Below are 21730 nucleotides of genomic sequence, written 5' to 3' on the forward strand. Positions count from 1 at the left end.
AGCTGTACTGTAGCATGTTATTGTGGAATGCTACTATCTACTTGGCAAATACCTATTGATTTTCTGTTGAGTAATAATGCCCGAAAGTATGATCATGGCATACAGTCATGACATAAAAATTCAGTTTACTTTTTTAACACAATTTAATAGTAATGGGTTATCCCAGGCAGAAGTGGAATAAAAGTCTTTCAGATATAAGTTAATTGCTACTGCTATGTCACTGAGTAAAGTGGTTTGATCTGGGGCACGTTTATCACAACAAAAATGGTGATTGCGATTATTTTTAAATTTGAGTTTTTAAAATTCAAATTTTCATCATTTATCGAACGAAAAAAAGCTGGCGGGCTTCTGCAGAATACAGTGAGAGAAGTATTTTTTATAAAATTCAAGTAATTTTAAAACTTGAGTTTTCAAGAAAATTAGAGTTTTCAGAATGTGATTATGGTAATTTGGAGATTCAAGTCTTTTTAAAGTTTGTATTAAAGTTTTCTTTAGCCCTTTCAAATTTGGGGAAAAATACTATAATTTACTCAAGTTTTAAGGGTTCATACTCAATGTTCAAACTCAATTCGGATGAATAATGAGGATTCAACCAAATCCAAATCTTGCTAAAAAGTGCAAGGGTTTGAATTAATAGACTTGCTGTTATTTTGTTAAACATTCAAAATGATTGCATCTTGTATAGGATACACTGTTAAGCTGGCCATATACGCACAGATCCTACAGTACGAAACGAGGATTCGTACGATTTTCGGATTGTATGTGGAGAGTGCCAACATATTTCGTCCGATGGAGATCGGTCGTTTGATCCCGCCGGACCCATTGCGCATCATAATCGGATCGTTCGGCCATACAGCCGAATGTTCAGATTACCCCCGATATAGCCATGCTCGTTAATGGCATATCGGGGAAAGATCCTCTCGTTTGGAGATGTCGCCAAACGAGCGGATCTTTACGTCTATGGCCACCTTTAGAATCCTCCATCTACTTAAAATGCAACACAAATAGAACTCCAAAACCAAAATGAGGTCTCTCCTACACTATAGAATTACTGGCGCCCAGGTACACCAAGTGAAAAGAAAAAAAACATGTACTGTATCTATGGCACCTATTTGTTGACAAAAATCATTGCTTTTGTAGAAGAAGATAGGTTGGAAAGAGTCCAGGACAGTTGAAACATTAGCTTTTATTTAAATGTTTTAAGCGACAGCAAACACAAATTCACAATTAATCATCAGCCTTAGTGTGCTACAACTCTTTAATTTAACTTTTGTATCCATGTATCACACTATCCATATAAACCAAAGTGTTCAATTTTTTTTTTTGCATAAGCACTCCTTCAGTACCCCTTATTTAATTAGGACCCTCTAGTCCAATGATCCCCAACCAGTGGCTAGTAAGCAACATGTTACTCACCAACCCCTTGGATGTTGCTCTCAGTAGCCTCAAAGCAGGTGCTTATTTTTGAATTTCTGGCTTTGAGGCAATTTTTTGGTTTCATAAAAATAAGATGTACTGCCAAATAGAGCCTCCTGTAGGCTGCCAGTCCACATAGAGGCTATAAAATAGCCAATCACGGTGCTTATTTGGCACCCCAGGAACAGTTTCCATGTTTGTGTTGCTCCCCAACTTTTTTTTATATATTTTCATGGGTAAAAAAGATTGGGGCCCCTGCTCTATTACTATGGTCCATCCACCATGTGTTAATCAGTTGAGGTAGAGTAGCATCACCATTTGAAATCATCTGTAGCTAAGCTTCATATTGATCCCCTCTACAATCACAATGTGCTCACCGCGATGCAAACGAATATTAGGCTCAGCTGTTGTCTTTATAAGGAGAAATTAACAGTAAACTGAAGGCAGGTGAAGGATGATTGCTTTACCTGTGCCAAAAGCTGTCAACCAGTGTTTGTAATATTATTCTTCATATGGCGCAGGTACAGCAATTAATCTGAGTTTGGCATCATCTCATGTCCTTGTCTTATTAAGAGGGTTCCTACGAAGAATAATTTCCACTTACAGTGAAGTGATTGCTTTTTAAACACACTGATAACCAAACTGGCTTCAAAACACCTGTAACTACTTGGCTTTAGGTGTGATAAATCCAGCATTGAACTTTACATATAAACTTTGTTTCTGCATAGAGAGGCTGGGAATAGTTGAAAAACAGACGATAGGACACTGTCCGTGTTACAAACATAATAAAGCACCCTGTATGTATTTTTAAACACAAAACATTTCTTTATTTTTATGTGCAAGCTTTTGCCCAGATCAAAAATAGGCTGCTTCTCTGTGTGAAAAACATAAGGCTGCAATAAGATCAGCAAATAGCACTATGTCTCAGGCTTCAGTATATAGAAAGTTTAACTGGGGTGGGTAATTTCATTAACTAACTTAAACCTAACAATGTTCTGAAGAACAATGGAGGTTGGATCAATTGTAAACAAAAGAGTTTTTGGTTTCACAGTTTTGCATAATAAATGCAATGAATTATAAGAATGTTAGGAGTGTAAAAGACTCTACGTGTAGAAAGGAATAGGTATTGGCAATCATTATTTTGAAAAGTCTCCTAAAGGGTTTATCTAGTACAGGGATGGGCCTGTTCAGAGGTAAAGGGGAGAGCTGTTTCCCTTTCCATCTTAAAATCTCCTTATAGCTCATGGCTGTTAGGTGTTATTGGTGTTTTAAAGGGGAGTAACTATGTGGTTCTGCTCCTTTGGACCCCACATGTTGGAGGGGATGGATGGGATGTCGGGTCGAGCTCTATTGCCTGCTCTCCTATAGTTGTGCGCCTGCACACCCCATCCCTTTTGTGATGTCATAGGCATTGATCATGGGTGTTAGGTGTTCTTGGTCTTTTAAAGGGGCGTAACTGTGTGGTTCTGCTCCTTTGGACCTCATGTGGGAGGGGATGGTGCTAGAATGTAGTGAAGTGTGGACCGGCCTGATAACCGTGTGTTCGGGCCGACCATGCTGCCCCATAAACAGGTCGTGGGCGGGTTCAGGTCGAGCTCTTCTGCCTGCTCTCCCCGGCAGCGACCTTGCACTGCTGGCTTCTGACTATAGGCTTACAGTTTTATATGTGTGCTCCTGCCTGCCCAACCCCCTTTTGTTGACATCATAGGCAGGTAGTGGCGGGTCTATAAAAGGAAGCCGGAAATCGGTGCGGACAGGCGCAGATTTAGGGTGAGCGGAGCTGGGCCGGGCACAGGTCGAGTACATCACTACTAGAAAGCTAGAGGCCTCAGTTGGAGTAGCTAGTGCAAGGCTAGATCCTGTTATACAGTAGCTCACTGTAGGAGTGAGAATCAGGCACACTGTAGTGTGCACAATGGTTTTAATGAGTAGAAAAGGAGCGTAAATGGCCTGGTTGTGACCCATCAGCATAGGGACAGCACTCCTAAGTGAGTGAGAAATCCTGGAAGATTCCTAGAGAAGCATAACTGTGAGTAAAATTACGGTTTCGTTTTCCTGTGGTTTTCCTTCAGGTCTGTGGTACAACAAGATAAACTGAAACTTTGTAATACTTTCACAGATTTATATCGAGAATTTTCCATAAAATACATGTGCGGTGTTTCTTCCTAAAACCTAGTTTATTTAAAGTAATGCCTTTACATACTTATTCTGAAGCTTGAAATGATAATCACTCCTTCTGTCAATTTACTCATAATAGGTGACAGACAGGAACTGCACAGCATAGACAGCAGGGAACAGATGCACATTAACATTGCACGTGTGTCTTACTAGGGGAGATAATGCTAGAAATGATTTATCATTCCAGTGATCTATAGGCTCATATAGTTTCGCAATGATAATTTCAATTTGGTACCTAAAGATACAACTCGCTGTACTCCCAGAAAGTATAGCAGAGCACAAAGCAGCCCTACCTGTATGTACCTCTGCCTGTATTTGGCAGGGCAGCTTGTAGGAGGGGCATGAAGACAGTGGCACATGGGCATCTTTTGCACTGTTAAAGGAGAAGGAAAGGTTAAAACTAAGTAAGTCTTATCAGAAAGGTCCATCTAAATATACCAGTAAACCTTCAAAGTAGTGTTGCTCTGAGTCCTTTGTGAAAAGAAACACTGCATTTATTTCCTTCTTTTGTGTATACATGGGCTTCTGTATCAGACTTCCTGCCTTCAGCTTAAACCTCCTTGCTCCAGGCAGGAGCATGCTCAGTTTGCTCCTCTTCCCCCTCCCTTCTCTGCTGTAATCTGAGCCTAGAGCATGGAGAGACTCAGGCAGGAAGTGATGTCACACCAAGATAATATGGCAGCTACTATCCTAAACAAACAGAGAGCTTCTAGAACTTTTTACTTAGGTATGGTAAAACATTCTACAGAATAAATATAGCATTCTAGCTTACACTATTGCAGCTAATCTATTAGCAATAAAATGCCTCAGTAGCTTTCCTTCTCCTTTAAATGATCCACCTCCTAAAAATGTTTAGGTACAGTTAGGCAACAGGTTCCACAGCTGCATGTACTAAAATTCATTAAATTCATTGGCTAAATTCATCACTATATAAAATGCCAAAAAACGCCTATCCATATCCAAAACAATAATAAAAGACGTTTGTCATTGAACAAATAGAAATATGTTTGCATAAAACAGCTAAAGATAATATTAGGCATCAAATTAAATATAAAACTGCAATGATTCCATTAAAAACAGCAACTCTCGTTCCCTTGATATAATTTATTAAAGTGTACTGGCTAGCTTCGTATAGAGTAAATAGTATGACCAAGTAATCATTTGTGCCTTTAACATATCACATAGCTTATGCTACAAAAGGGACACCAAGTGAATGGACACTTGGTGATGTTAGTCTTTGCTTTGGTGCTTTCATATATCATGCAATAAGTGGACACACTCATGGGTTTTTTTTAAACAAAAATGCAGAAAGGGTTAATGTTATGATCTCACTTAGGGGGCTCTAGACCTACAAACAGACTACCCATTTTACATGTAGTTAAATACCCTAGTGAAGACAATAAAAGATCAGTGATGTCATAGGTAACACAATTTAGCATAATCAGAGGTGCATCGTTATGGAATTGCACAATACCTACCCCAGTGTCAAATACAAAATATATATAATTCACAGCAACCAACGAGATGTTTGCTTTGATAAATGTATCTGCACTAGACTAGAAAGTAACTGTTCATTGGTTGTTATTGGTTATATTATTTGGACAAAATGTAGCCATGTTTTTGCACAACACAGTATTTTATTTTTGCAGCTCTATTCCGATCACCTTAAAATTGTTGAATTGCTATAGATGCTCCCTAATTGTTTGTAGGCAATTCCTTGTAAGGAATCTTGTTTTTTGTATTCCCCAGCCAACCAAATACAGATGGCACACTGCCCTATCCACCAAGAGTGATGTGAAATGAATGTGCACTGGCCGATCGCTAACAATGTTATGCAGATGATCTGACAGCTGGGTGCTGAAAACGAGCCATGCAGCTTTTTAATAGTGTACTTCAGATTTACCAATTTAGAAAAAAGTTGTTGGTAAAATAAAGTGTATAATGTTAGTGGCACAACATATGTCTAGAATGTGTATTCCCCTGTATGAGAAAATAGTAAAATATCTGAGGTTTGATTTCATTTAAATAAAGCAAACAAGAACACTCAAAAATCACCCAGGTTGTCTCAGTTAAGTCAAAATATAAAAGTGCTCAAAGTGAAGAAATTGGTCTTATTTAACTCCCCTGATGTGAATTATCTTGGCAATATCCTAGCTAGCAAGTCAAGACATTTTTGCAGCTCATCAAAATGAATTAGCAAAGCACAGCATGGACTATCCATGGGCGATCCCCTGAAAGCTTTTTACTAACAGGCTTGATAAATGCCACAGTATGAAAGCTTATAATTACATATCAATAAATGTATTTTCCATACATTTCCTCCCTAGCTGTTGAAGTGGAACTACTTACACAAGTACCTTGGGTAAAGAAAAATACAGTTTACAATGCACAAGTTGTTTCCATGGGAATTTGACAGACTGATAAAGAATGAGAGAGAATATGTTAAGTGTATTTGAAGCAGCTCAACTTAAACAAAAGCAAACTGCAGAGGACCAAATCTTAGTGACCAAGGTGGTGGTGGAAGAATTTTGCCGATATTCAGTGCTCAGATCAAATTGGATCATATCAGTTCTAATAGACCCTAGTATAGCGAAAGGGCTTTTAAATATTTGGGGCAGTACTTCTCCTGCCATGAGGCAAGGTGAGAACTCAAGCAGCAGTGCCCAGGCGGTTACCATGGGCAAAAAGCAGGTTTTGATAACCGGAAATTCAGCTCTCAATGGATACTGTCTGCGTCAGTTAAAAGTTCTGCTCCAGCAGAATTCTGCACTGAAATCCGTTTCTTAAAAGAGCAAACAGATTTTTTTATATTTAATTTTGAATTCTGACATGGGGCTAGACATACTGTCAGTTTCCCAGCTGCCAGGTCATGTGACTTTGGCTCTGATAAACTTCTTTACTGCTGAACTGCAAGTTGGAGTAATATCACCCCCCCTCCCCCAGCAGCCTAACAACAGAACAATGGGAAGGTAACCAGATAGCAGCTCTCTAACATAAGATAACAGATGCCTGGTAGATCTAAGAACAGCAATCAATAGTAAAATCCAGGTCCCACTGCAACACAGTTACATTGAGTAGGAGAAACAACACCCTGCCAGAAAGAAGTTCCATCCTAAAGTGCTGACTCTTTCTGAAAGACCAGGCAAAATGACCTGATATGGCTGCCTACACACCAATGTTGCAACTATAAAAAAAAAATACACTTGCTGGTTCAGGAATTACATTTTATATTGTACAGTGAATTATTTGCAGTGTGAACACTGTAATTTAGAAATAAAAACTACATCATAAAAATCATGACAGAATCCCTTTAAAGTTACCTGGAGCAGCTTTTTACCGCCCCTAGTAACTGGTGGGATGCGGCCGCCTGTGGGAAATTCCTCAACTCACCTCATTGGCGCAGTACCCCTCCACAGGGTCAGAATCGCCCGTGGGCAAGGCAAGAAGTTTGACTCAGGTGGCATCAGTACCAGTAGTGCAGGTCTGCCACCTCAGCCAGAACTAGGGTTGCCACCTTTTAATAAAATTTCCACCGGACGGTGGGGGGGGGGCAGGAACAAACATGACGTCAAAGGGGGCAGGTCGTGATGCTAAAGGGTGTGGGGCCACTGTGTGCAATTGGCCAGAAGCTGGCAAAAAGGTGAGTTTTGACCAGACTGGGGGCAGGCCATGGGCTTTTGTTAGGTGTATTACAAATTTACCGGCAGCTACATTGCCGGTAAATTTGTAATATCGGCCCCCGTCTTGGCAGGTGTTTAACCGGCTAGGCCGGTAAAATACCGGCCGGGTGGCAACCCTAGCCAGAACTGGATCCAGAAATGCCCCTGAACATTATAACAGATAAGACAAAGGACTATGTATATACAAATATAGAAAAGTTTTTGAGGCCAATCACACATACATTTGAGGACTACAATTTATTGTCTTCCTACATTCAACAAAATTTGGTTCTGAAAAAATTGAAGTTTTTATGCAAATGAAAGGGGGCCTATCGGCTCCCAGAAGGAGTAGTCAGGACCAAGGAGGAGCTTGGGGGTTAAGGACCAGGTTTGTGGTATCAGATGGTATTAGAAGTAATCGTCGTCAAATTCCAGGCAAGGTTCAGCAGGCAGGCAGAATACAGCAAAATCCAAGTTCAGGCAGGGTCAAGAAGTTCAGGAATCAGTCAGCACGAATTCTAGATGCACCCAGGAACCAAACAGAAAATCCTACAATCGGGCATCGAAACCGTGACCTAGAAGTCCGAAGAGGAGCGGAGCACCATTGGGCGCTCGGACACAAAACAACTACAAAATCTATTTTACATTGTTGTTTTGTGGCCCCACCTATATATTATGCAAAATACATTTGGTAATTTTACATTTTCCAGGATTTTACACCATTTTTTTCTGGTCCCCTGAAAAAGGAAAAATGGGGGTTATATATTAAGGAATGAATTCAAGAGTTTATTTAACAAGCTTTAAGTTTGTCCATTATCTTTATTATTGTCCTTTACAACTGGTTCAATCAGTCTAGAAAAAAAGCAATGCCTTAGCCTTCTAAAAGTACCTAGAGAGAAATCAGAATGCACAAAATTTGGCTGCATACTGACCCCTACACATACAATTTTCCTGATTACTGAACTGAATCTGAACTCTAATTTGCATGTTCAGAGTTGAGCTAATTAAAAAAATGCATCATCTGTGAACAACAATGTATCCTTTTATTCTTTAGAGCTTTTCATTTAATAAACTTAGGGGGCATATTTTATTTGGCTAAACATTAAAGATTTGGCTGAATTTGAATACTGGCCTATCATTACAATATAGAACCTCTGTTTAAAGTGATATACTATAGTATTCGAAACACTATAGACCACATTATTATCCTGTGCTTCCCACAATCCTGCAATAAATGTAATTTTTGTTTTCACATCCCAAGACCTTAAATGGTACGCTATTAGAGACTGCACTTTAGCTGGGTGAAACAATATTATTTTTGGTAACAAATGCCCCCACCAGTGCTTTGCCACCTGCACGAGGAAGGAGTTCATGATGCTCTATTATCCTGCACCTCCAGCTACTAATACAGTAGCCAGAACACTATTTCCTGCTTTTCAGCTCTCTGTAAGTGACTTTAAGGGGGCCACATGGTACATTTTTGTTCAGTGAGTTTGCAATTGATCCTCAGCATTCAGCTCAGATTCAAAAGCAACAGATATGACCAATGTGCCCCCCCCCTCAAGTCACTGATTGGTTCCTGCTTGGTAACCAGGGTAACCAGTCAGTGGAAGCCAAGACAGATGAAAAGCAGGAAGTAGTGTTGTAGCTGTTATATTACACATCCATTCACTCGAGCCTTTATAAAAAAAACGGAATTTGCCGGCGGCAAACGAGGAAATACGTCCACAATTTATTTGCCCATCACTAATCTTACAGTCTAAGTCCCTATCACATCAATTTTATCAAAATTCAGTTAAAGGAGTGATCACCTTTAAGTTAACTTTTAGTATGTTATAGACTGACCAATGCTAAGCAACTTTTCATTTGGTCTATTTTATTAATTATAGTTTTTTTTTAATTATTTGCCTTCTTCTTCTGACGCTTTCCAGCTTTGAAATAGGGGTCACTGACACCATCTACAAAAACAAATGCTCTGTAAGGCTACACATTTGTTATTGCTGCTTTTTACTCATCTTTCTATTCAGGCCCTCTCCTATTCCAGTCTCTTATTCAAATCAGTGCATGGTTGCTAGGGTAACTTGGACCCAAGCTACCAGGTTGCTGAAACTGCAAACTGGAGAGCTGCTGAATAAAAAGTTAAATGAGTGAAAAACCCCAAATAATTAAAACCAATTGCAAATTGTCTCAGAATATCACTCTCTACGTCATACTAAAAAAGTTTACTTAAAAGTGAACAATTTAAGCAGTCTGTATGTTGTTGGAGTATGGCAGGAAGCCAGAGTACCCGGAAGAAACCAATACAATCACAGCAATATACAAATGCCTTCCAGATAGTGCCCTGGCTGGAACTGAACCTACAACTACAGTGCAGCAACACTAACCATTGCACCACAATGCTATGCTCTAGCTCTGAGTACAGCATGAACCTGCTGTATTTAATTGCTGGAAATAGAATTGATTTGAAACTAGTTGTTAGTGTCTGACTTTGAGTGTATGTAAATGTAAAACTGCCAGAGTAATGGGGACTATTGCATTTGTGGTGCCAAAAACAGGAGATTATCTGCTAATGCTTGGGAGTAAGCCAGAAAACGTTGGTTGCTGCCCTGTGCGGCAGTATGGAGTAAAACATTAATTCACCTTCTGGAAAGAAGATCGATTTGGCACTGCTCAGTGAGAAGTCCATCACATTTGGCAAGCAAATGTGTCCTGGGACAATGTCCTGCTCTATGGCTATTGTCCCATTAGGCCTGTAAAAACAAGACCCCAGTGTAGCTATTGTGCAATCAGTGTAATGTTGTAAAAGACTCACAACACACTTGTGCCATCTTGCCTATTACCAGCTTTCATTCCCACGGAGTTATATCTGTTCCAGGTGCAGTATAGTCTGTCATATAAACTCTTCCATTGAACCAAGCCATGTTACAAAGCGCTGTGGGATAATTATGCTCATCGTAAGCCAAAGAAGTGTCACAAACTGCTACACGTGACTACTGTACTATACAGGTATGGGATCTGTTATCCAGAATGCTCAGGACCTGGGGTTTTTCAGATTTTTAAAAATTTGGATTATTTGGTTAAAATGGAGTCTATGGGGCAAATTCACTCACCTCCGAAAATTCGCCAGTGACGGCTTTGCTCACATCGCAACACGCCAGGCATAGATTCGCTAATTCACTAAAATCCAAAGTTGCGTCCAGGCCGCCAAACGCTGGCGAAGTTGCGCTAACGTTACTGCGGCAAGCAAAGTGAAGTTGCGCTAGTGTTGGCTAATTTGCATATGGCGGGAAGTTAAACTTGAATGGCCGTATATGTTGCAGCCAATACATTACAGTCCAGGTAACCTTAATAAAATAAAATAGAGTTGTTATATTGCCCTACACATGATCCCAGTGTATAGTTTATGTGCCATATGTTAGGAAATGTAGGGGGGAAGCCAGGTACCCTAAAAAAATCTACAATCTTTTGCAGCCCATCACAATGAAAAATGAAACGTCCCCAATGTTTTTTGGGACTTAGAAAAATTTTCAACTATTTTTTGAGGAAGTCCTATTTACTCTATCTATTGCACTTCGCCTGGTCTGAGGTGGCGAAGGCAAGTCTGGAGCAAGAGGTAACGTTCAGTAAAATCCGTATGTTAGTGAATTTGCAAAGTGACGCTCTTTCGCCAGAGCAAAACTTCGTCTGGCGTAAGAATGCGAAGTATCGTTAGAAGTTACGCCAGCAAACGTTAGTAAATCGGTGAAGTACCAAAATGACGTCACGCTGGCGAATTTTCGCCAGCGTTAGTCACTTCGCCTTTTAGTAAATTTGCCCCTATAAGAGACAGCCTTTACGAAATTCGGAGCTTTCTGGACAACATGTTTCCAGATAACGGATCCCATGCCTGTACTCATCTTTTAAGTATATTTAGCTGAACTAATATGATTGGGACTGTTTTACCACTAAATGTACTATGACAGCGCTCTGCATAACAGAATACTTACATCAATGATATTTTGGCAGCATGCATTTCTGGAGAAGAAAAACAATCCTTATCCAATCAAGATGTAATGATGGTGTTATGAAACCTGTGAATTGTTACCATGTTAAAGCTTTTTATGCTTTTGTAATACAAAGGGATACCCTGCTGGACCCCTGTGGGCTGGATGATGCTGTTCTATTGACTTTTTCTTGTATTATCATTATCATTTTAATAGGTTCCCGTCAATGGACATGTGTAGATGAAAAAGAGGCCTATTAAACGGCAGAAGCTGAGCAGCTCTAAATACTGTACATTAAAGAAATTGATTAAACTCTGTGCTCGAGTGTTGATTCTTAGTATTATTCCCATGGTTCATTATTTTATCTATATAAAAAAATTATGGCTACTATTTACATCACTTGTCCATGTTGTCCGCTGATTAATAGGGGTTATTCCCCAGATCTGAAGACTACTTTACCAGAAACAGCAAATATGAACATACGAAGATAACCTCAATGGGTGCCAGTATACTATTTGTATTTCTTGATTGTAGGCGTACAGATAACTGAAACGCTAATGTAATCTAAATGAAACGTTAGAATGTACATGTAGCACTATAGTAAATTGAGGATCATACAGAACAGTGGATAGGCATATACTCACAGCACCTTTGGTCAGTATTAGTCCCCACAGGGAAGAGAACATACACAGCAGCAATGAAGGTACACCCAGCTTTCAGCCTTTTCCCTAAGTGGAACCCAGGGGAATTATTACATCCCTAAGTCTATGCACTTAGTCCCTACTTCTGGGCAATAAGTTCCCGGGATCTTAATCACTCTGACTTTCATCGTCTGAGCTTTAAATTGCTCAGCTAAATATCCTGTATCTTTCACTCCTAGAGTGACCTCTTAAGGTGAGTAGCCTATCCTTACTAGACCTGACCTGTCTAGGTTCCACTCGAGCTCTGCCTGCCTGCTCAGGCTAGAGCCAGCCTGCCCTGAGCGCATGGCTACAAAGGGTTTTATACTTTAGCACAGTGCCATCTACTGGTCACTAATGTGAACACCAAAAGGCATAGCTTAAAGCAGAATAATGAACTAGGTCCCCTGTTAGGACCCATTTAGTTGTGTATACCACTGAGGATCTGCCTGCAAATATTATTTGGGGTGGCCAATTATCCAGACCCCTACAAACATATATAGTATTATACACCTATTTACGTTTCTTGCTACGTGTACAAAAAGCTAAACAAGTTGCATCAAAAAAGAGATTGTTAGAGTAGATGAAATAAAAGTGCAACTGATTCCTATTACTGAAAATTCACAATTGTGAATTAACTGAATTGTAAAACCATAGGCAGGGATGAGATGGACATCAATAATAGTTAAACAAACAAACAAACAAACAAAAAAATATGTAAATATTATAGCCATCACTAATGATGTGGTAATCCTCTGCATCAAACATCTTAATAGTACCTGTGCCACGCTCAGCGCAGCAACATTTTTTGGGCTGAGCTGAGTTGTCAGAAAACGGGATAGTTGGGAGGAATGAACAAACAAATGCAGAAAGTATCCTCACTTTTCTAAATAATGTACTTATAGAATATGAATAGATACAAAAGTACTAATGAAATGCCCATACAAAGCATTAATTGTCAAAGTAACTACACTACTGCAAAAACCAGGACCAAATTGGCTCCCAATGCATATGCTCACCGAATATTACAACACCAGGCATTGTAGCTGCCAATTCCACTACCCTACTTTGCTATGATAGAGCAGCACTGGGTGGGTTTCCTTTAGGGATGCACCAACTAAATTATTTTGGGATATGTCTTATACCCCCCAAAAGAGGGTAGAGCAAGTGGTGTTTGTAACAGGGCATGTTTTTTTCCCTAGGAAGAATCATTTATCATTCTATAAACTTGCATGCATGCTTTATTTTTGTAAGGGATTCTTATGAAATAATTAGGGATGCACCGAATCCAGGATTCGGTTCGTGATCCGGCCTTTGTCAGCAGGATTCTGATTCGGCCGAATCCTTCTGCCCAGCTGAATTTAAATATGCAAATTAGGGGGGGGAAGGAAATCGCATGACTTTTTGTAACAAAACAAGGAAGTAAAAAATGTTGCATATGCAAATTCAGGATTCAGATTCAGTTCGGTATTCGGTCGAATCTTTCGCGAAGGATTCGGGGGTTCGGCCGATTTCCAAAAAAGTGGATTCGGTGCATCCCTAGAATTAATAGACTCAAACCTCTACCCGCTACAAGTATATTTAAAGTGGTCATATTACTCAGAAATATTTGCCATTGCCAGGTAACTATTCTGTTGGATGCACCCAATGGATCATTTACTGTAGTTTTTTTTGCAATGCAATTCTTTTTCCTTAATATAATCTATAAATAATGTCTGGCCAATAAAAATTTTGGTTGATCATAATGTTATTAATAGGGTAAAAAGGTAAATCTAAAGGAAAGCCGGTATTTTTTTCCAGAAAAGGTGGCAACCCTAACTGCGCAACATTGCCCAAATACGACCATATCTCAGTTCAGAATCAACCAAAATACTTATTCAGTCTCTTATGATCTCCCGCCTTGATTACTGCAACCTACTCCTCACAGGTATTCCAACAAGTCACCGTTCACAACTCCAATCTGTTCTAAATGTGGCTGCTAGACTCATTCATCTATCTCAACAGATCAGCTGCTACCAAAAGCATGTCCCTTCACTGGCTCCAAATCTCCTCTAGAATCAAATCCAAATTACTAACACTCACATTCAAGGCCCTTAACAATGAAGCTCCTCCCTATATTTCATCTCTGATCTCTAAATATTCTCCTTCACGCAACCTTCGCTTTGCTTCTGACCTTCGCCTCGCTTCTCCTCTCATCACTTCTGCCTATTCTGGTCTACAAGACTTCTCTCGGGCTTCTGCTTTTCTCTGGAACTCTCTGCCCCGAGCTGTCAGACTTTCTCCTTCTTTCCAAACGCTCCTTAAAGACCCACCTGTTTAAAGAAGCTCATTCATTTGTACCTTAATTAATCAATCATTGCTGTATCAAAACTCACAAAATTGTTTCTTTAATATCCTAATGTCTCAATTGTACCCTAAACTTTAGTTTGTAAACTCTAATTTCTAGGGTCCTCTAATCCTATTGTACTCTGTAAACCCTTGTTTGTTATCCACCATTTATTCCCTGTTTGTTATAACTAAGGTAAAGCACTGCGTATCTTCTCAGCGCTATATAAATAAATGGTGATAATGATGATGCACGGCTATAATGGGATACATGCATGTTGTACACTGCAGAACCACAAGAGAAAGGGCTATGGATTTAAATACTGCAGCAGATTTTTATGAAACGTACCATCTGTATTTACAAGAAAGAGACTGCATCCTTATTCAGATTCTCTTCATACCAGATGGAAGTGTTTTCAATGAATTTGAGGCTTTTTCTTTAACACACATTTCTTGGTGCAGTTATGTTCCATGATGGATTTGCCTTTGTCTTAATTGAAAAGCTTAAAGTCACCCAGTGGGCTGCAGGAGAAACCTCCACTCTTTAGCTTAGCAGATCAATACTGATTATATACTTGCAGTGATTTTTATGCGATTCAAATACATTACATTAGAAGGAAAGTGCAACCTGCAGTCCATCAAGCGCTGAACAGCTCAGCAAGAAATATCCGCACTTGGAGTGTCAAGCCGCTGATGGATTTCAATGTTTCATTGCATTATTGTCTTTTCATGAGCCCTGAAAAGGTTAAATAAGCCGTGTCTGGAGCAAGAGTTGTGATGTAAAGAGCATGTCATAGAGTTAGACCATATGAAGTGCAGATATATTCTATAACTAGAAGAGAATCAATGTTGTAATATTTCACATTTCAACAATGCATATACTGTATAAAGGCCAAATAGCATAGAAATATGCATAGAAAAACCCAGCGGTAATAAAAACCACAACAATATAGTGTGTGCACATAGCCATTTGTCATAGGTATTTTACTGGTTAGTGTCTTAAAAGATATCTAATAGATATTCCGTATAGTTTATTATTGAATAATAATAACTATCTATGTGCATGAGCCCCTGTTTTGACCATTTTTCTGGCATAGCAACCTCCCTCTACATGCTGGTAACTCCTACATGACTTTAGCTTGTAAGATCTTGTGATCAGGGCCCTGGGGTCCCATTTTTACTTTGTAGTCTTTGTTTGTTAAATTATTGTATGTTTGTATGCAGTGATGGGTGAATTTGTCCCGTTTTGCGAAACACAAATTTTGACGCCTGCATCAATTTTGCCACCTGCGTCAATTTACATAAATTTTGACGCCGGCGTTAATGGGCATCTGAATAATGTTGACGTGCGATGGTTTTGACGTGAGCTACTATTCCAACGCGGGTCCACATGCCACCGGTGGTGAAACGCAGAAATTCACAGCGAATTCACGCCTGACGAATTTATTTGTCCATCACTATTTGTATGCATAAAATTCTGGCAATAAATGTTGATTATGGCTGTACAACAATCTATATAGTCTTTAACGTGCATTTAAATTAAAGAATCACTAGTTCTAGCAAAAAAATTTTTAAATACAAAGTGTGGACCATTCGGAGGACACTTGATATTTTAGGATTTCGGAATGGTTGAGGGTGCAGGTGAATAGGCACTAGGTATGCACCGAATCTCAGATTCAGTTCAGGATTTGACTGAATCTGAACAATTTTTGGCAGGATTTGTATTCAGACAAATTTTGGGAATTTTTACAAGTGCATGATTTTCATTGGGCGCAAGGGTTCAGATTCAGTATTCAGCCAAATCTGTACCCTCGGATTCATGGTTTCACCCTGAGAAGCAGCGTTTGGTGTATCCCTCTTTGGCACCTTTCTATGTAACTTGTTGGAGCAATATAAATAAATGATGCTGATGCAACATGCCTATGTATAATCAAACAATATTTCAGCTGCCACTGACAGGTAGTGTGCAGCCACGGGACCTTCTATTAACATCATATATTTTCACTTTAACCAGTGGTGTGAATCACTGAGCTTCATTCAGCAAATGTATGTAATTGTACTCTTGACCCTTGTGACATTCTGACTACCAAATTATTGTTTATTGAGTCAGAGAATGCGGTACTGTAACTTTTGCTCTTCAATAACCTCTCCAGTCTCAAACTGAGCATATACCTTAGAACAGGTTCCCCAATTATTCTTCTCATACACCTATGGATGGATTCTTGGCACACTGAACTACACCTATCTCAGTACATGTTCCCCTGCCTTTCCAACTCTATAAATAACTCTTTCAGAGCCCAGGAATGCTCTTGTCTGGTGAATTCAGCACAATGACAGCATTATTGACGGCGCAGTTAATCCTTTTGCTACTCTCCATCAAAGTGAGTATTTCTCTGTGCTCAGAGTCTCGGTTGGAGATAATTGTTACACTTGCCAGAGAACAAATGGCACAGCTTAAAGGGTAAAATGCAAGAAATCAGGGCATGTATTTAAAGAAAGACAACTGTTACATGTCCCAATTTATTAATTCAAATCTGGTTTCATTAAAATCGACACTTTCATTGAATGTCAACGGCATGCTCCGTACACAGAGACCGACTGGATGATAATCATAGTGGCTGACGCACATATTGGAAGTATAGAGCTGATTTATAACCTACACCTAGCAGTTTCCAGCCTCTGCTTCATAACAAATTGGCTTCTTACTTCTACCTGCTGCTTCACTTACTCTCAGTCATTCAGGCTGCACATTGTATATACAATATATTCACAAAAAATCGGCACTCACCACTCACAATAGTAATGGCCGGGTGCTAAACAAATATAATGTAGTCCAATGGTAGAAAGCACTCACGGCACATGATTTTCATAAAAACGTGAACGTTTATTCAATCTCCATATCGATGCATTTTGGTCCACACTGTGGACGGAAATGTGCGATATGGAGATTGAATAAATATATATATATATATATATATATATATACACCATTTCCTAGAAACACTCACGAATGAGATCTTGGCTTCAACCTGAGGCCCATCATGGGAAAAAGCTCCTGTGGGGGAGGGGGTCCAGGACTAAGGGGGCACAACCAGCCTCTGAGATTATTCATGGGTAAGTGCTGTGTCCTGAATGACAGTGTTAAAGGGACACTGCTATCTAGGAATGCATCAATGCATTATTTCACTTGGCACCCAATTTGGATTTGGCCAAATTCTGCATGTGGTGAATCCATACTGCCATCAACATTTTCTTTTTTTTTTTACTGCAAACAATGATCAGTATTCTATAGAATAGTGTAATATAGAGATGTTTTTGCTCATTTTACTTTTTCCAAAAAAAAAACAAACACTCAAGTTGTTGTAAAACGTATGGACAGATTGATCTGGATTATCCACGCTGCTCCAAATGGATAAATGTGTGAGGCTTCAGTGACTCTGAGGCTTCATTTATAACTTCATGCCCTTATGATTTGGGGTGATTAGGGTTTACACGATTCAAATGTTTTACCATCTGCGATTAGGACACTAACTTGTTTTTTTTTGCAACAAACGTACTGGGGCTCATTTATAAACACTGGGCAAATTTTCCCCTGGGCAGTATACCATAGCAACCAATCAGTGATTAGCTTTTTTTCAGCCAGCTGCAGGTTGAACACTGAAAGCAATCATCTGATTTTCCATGGGTTACTGCCAAGGTTCAAATCTGCCCATTATTTATAAATAACCCCCACTGTGTCTATGGCCTGCGTGTTCAGTTCTATCAATATTCAGTACTGCAGTGTGTGGGCACCGTCCCCTTGGGCTCTTACACACGGGCATTTGTTTGTGCGCTCCCCTCCGTTCCGGTTTCATGCGTTCAGCCGCAGAGGAGTAGATGCACTGAATTACTGTCAATGGGGCTGTACTCACACAGATGCATGTAAGCTCCAAATGCAGGTTGGGACACAGCATGTTGCATTTTACCTGCGTTCGCCGCATACGTGTCTGTGTGAGTACAGCCCCATTGACAATAATTCAGTGCGTCTATTCCTGTGCTCCCCTGCAGTTGAACGGAGCATGCAGGGGAGTGCACAAACACCCGTCTGTAAGAGCCCTAAAAGAAGACATAATATGCTTAGTTCACTCCTGCATACCTGCGCAGTCGAACAAACAAAAAAAGCGAGTGATTAGGAACGCACAAGTGTAAGGTCCCTTAGAGTTCAGGCACACCAAACAAATAAAGTAACTATAACAAGGCATAAACACTTAGGCACATCCACGAGTAACCATATCCCCCCTAAATTGGAATCTCTGACATCACATGAAACAACACTATGGCATCATAACACTTAAGGCTGATTTAAGGTACCAACCCTGGGCCTTTGCCTCCAACATAAGAAATTTCTGTTAATACTATCATCATGCAGGTGAGAACTGCAATCCATTAAAGCAGGCAATAATGAAAATAAGCAAAATATACTACTAAACTTTTTTTATGAAAATTTTTTTTTTAAGGTGCCGACCGAGTCGGCAGCTTATTGGCCCGTGTATGGGGCCCTCCAACGGGCTTCCCTGATCGATATCTGGCCAAAAGTCGGCCAGATGCCGTTCGGACGGGACTAAAAATCCTGTCGGATCACAGCCGCATCTGTTTGTTGATGAGGTCCCGCAATGCGACCGCTCTTTACCCATAGCTAGGATCCGATCATTGGGCCCTAGGGCCCACGATCGGATCAGCCCGATATCGCCCACCTCAAGGTGGGCATATCGGGGAGAGATCCGCTCGTTTGGCGACATCGCCACCTTTAGGTACATATGTTCCAAATGAAAGTTTAAAATTAAAATACTTATTTGTTCATTTCTTGGGGATACACAGTAGATGATGTCAACGTGTGCGCTCTCATTTCACCCCCATTCTTGACGGTCCTGGGAAAATGGTCTGTTTGCCTATTTATTAAAATGACTGTTGCATCAATAACACACTGGCAGTAATCTTTAGTGCACGGCAGTGTGAGGCACGAGCCAGATGTAGAAAAAGGCAAAATGATGCATGTATATCTGCATGTAATATATGTAGCAGTTTCCATGGAGCTCTCATGGTCCTTATATACCCTTTTACTTGCACTGCAGAACAACAAGACCCTGAACCGCTCATTCATTTGCCTATGAACTTACTTCCTCACTGACAACTGAACTCTCTATAACTTGGACGTACTGGAAGTTATGGTCCTGCCAAAAGCTTGAGGTCAGTAAGGTGCACTGAGTTATCCAAATCCCTATCAAGACAGTGGGCTGACAGTTAGGTGCCCTTATTAACAGCGGGCTATTAAGACCAATCCAGTAACCTATAGCAACCAATCAGCTTTGATCAGACTGCTGCAGGCAGAAACATTAAAGCTAATCTCTAATTAGTTGCTATGAGATACTCCCCTGGCACAAAATTGGCCAGTGTTGGTAAAACTAAGCCAGGACTATTTGTATTGCACAGCGAAATTGCTAGTCATGCTTCAATTCACTTTTTCTATCCCAACAATTGGACTAAAAGCAAATCAGATGATACCCGATCCCACCAGTGCAACATCTGTCCATCGGCATAATAACATTTTGTCACTTAGGAGCTGATTTATAAAGGAGTGAAATGAGAGCTCACCTCACCACCAACACAGTAACATTCCACCACTCTCTATGGGATTTTTAGAGGCATATCAATCCAATGGAAAGTGCTGCTCTCGCTTTTTCATAAATCTGCCCCTTAATGAGCAGAAGAATATACAGTAGAACCCCTATTTTACATCCCCTGGTTTTAAGTTTCCCCTCATTTTACATTGTTGTTTTGTGGTCCCACCTATATTTTATGCAGAATACATTTCCCTGATTTTACATCATTTTTTTCCTGGTCCCCTGAAAAACATAAAATGGGGTTTCTACTGTATCAGGTTTAAGGAGTTTCCTTATTATTACTGTATTTACTGGCACTGACCACCAGCTCTCTAAATCAGAGAAGCCTTTCTGTAACCAAAGGAAAGATCCCATAGTTACCAGATGAACGCCACAGTGAAATGTTCAACTACAACTCCCAAAGCCAACCTCGAATGTGAGTTTCAGAAGCAGCTCCAGGACCACAGACATCATCCAGTATCATGAGATCAATGTTATCCATGAATGGAATCAATATTGGATATAAAGGAAGGTTATAAGTGTGGATGGGGAGATTGGGGGGAAAGTTGCAATGAAATCATACCTATATTTCATGCCAGTCTGTTTAGCGGTAGATTCCTTTAAAGAGATGTGGTGCTGAGGGATAAAGGTGCCCAGACTTCGGGCAATAATAGCGACTGTGCGGAACCGGGCTCTGGCCGAATTCACCACGTTGGGGCCGCTGGAGTTCTGCTTGTTGTGCCTGTCATCCCCATTCCGGCTCTTCAGATTGTGCTCTGTGCAAGCGATAGACACTTGCATGGCTCCTAGTACCGGGCTTCAGCGCTACTGCCTCTAATGCTGCCGCTAATACTGCTCTGCCGCTAATACTGCTGCACTCCAAGGAATCACGGTGCCGCTGTGCGAGGCGCACGAGTCTGTGAGAGAGAAGTCAGGGCAGGTGCGTAACCGTGCGTCCCACTGAGAAGTCAGGGCAGGAGACGGCGGCTGCAGGTGATCAGATGTTTCATTCCTTACACAAAGTTCCTTGTGTCAAAGCAAAATGTTCATGTTCAGCCCCGGACTGGGCACCGCGCGCCACTAAACGGAGGCGCCTCTGCTCCATCAAATGCTGAACAGGCAAAGCTTTGCGCTGGGTGGAACATCAACACGGACAATCCCCCAGGTTGGTAAATGTCCGTCCAGTTGAGGTCGGATTGTTGTGGCGTCTCGTGTGTATCTCTCTGCACTGACTGAGCCCCGGCGTGTGGGGCTCTTTAATAGTCGCAATATCTCCTCTATTTACGCACGGGATATGGAATTATGATGGCACGGCCAGAATATCCTGCTGTACCCCAACCCACCCACTGACAGGGTTAACAATTAAAGCCCTCTGTAATGTGCCCCACCTTTACAAGAACAGGTATGGGACCTATTATCCAGAATGTTCGGGACCTGGGGGTTTCTGGATAGTTTGCCTCTTCATACCTTAAAGGAGAAGTCAACCCTTTAAGAAAAACACCTGTACCCCCTCCCCCCAGGCTAACTGACCCTGGGGAAATGCCCCATACTTTATACTTACCCCGCCCTAGGCACAGATTCAGGCATCGGAGTTCCACGCAGCCATCTTCCATCTTCGTGTCTTCTTCCAGCGCTTGGGCAATTTTTGTGTGTTTTGGCACATGCGCAGTTGACGCAAACCGGCAAATTGCTCCAACTGCGCATGCGCCAACATGCCGATCTCCCACTTAACTTGCCGAAGACCCGGAAGATGGCTGCGTGGAACTCCGATGCCAGAATCTGCGTTGAGGGGTAAGTATAAAGTATGGGGTATTTCCCCAGGGGTGCAGTTAGCTTGGGGGGAGGAGGGA

The 21730-nt window shown here is 40.8% G+C and overlaps 1 protein-coding gene across 2 annotated transcripts in view; it reads right to left on the reverse strand.

The window, feature by feature from the left end:
* The window catches only part of kcnab1.S (potassium channel, voltage gated subfamily A regulatory beta subunit 1 S homeolog), a 163670-nt gene that overhangs the window by 80996 nt on the left and 60944 nt on the right, over positions 1 to 21730 (reverse strand). Inside the window, exon 1 of one of the 2 annotated variants that reach the window (XM_018265741.2) lies at positions 20464 to 21118. The exons of the other annotated variant lie outside the window; for it this stretch is intronic. Within the exon in view, the coding sequence (XP_018121230.1) occupies positions 20464 to 20681 (218 nt within the window). The 5' untranslated portion in view covers positions 20682 to 21118. Of the gene's footprint in view, positions 1 to 20463; positions 21119 to 21730 lie in introns of those variants that run through there. 2 annotated transcript variants of the gene reach the window in all.

Source organism: Xenopus laevis, chromosome 5S (genome assembly GCF_017654675.1).
Source record: "Xenopus laevis strain J_2021 chromosome 5S, Xenopus_laevis_v10.1, whole genome shotgun sequence".
Taxonomy (NCBI): Eukaryota; Metazoa; Chordata; class Amphibia; order Anura; family Pipidae; genus Xenopus; species Xenopus laevis.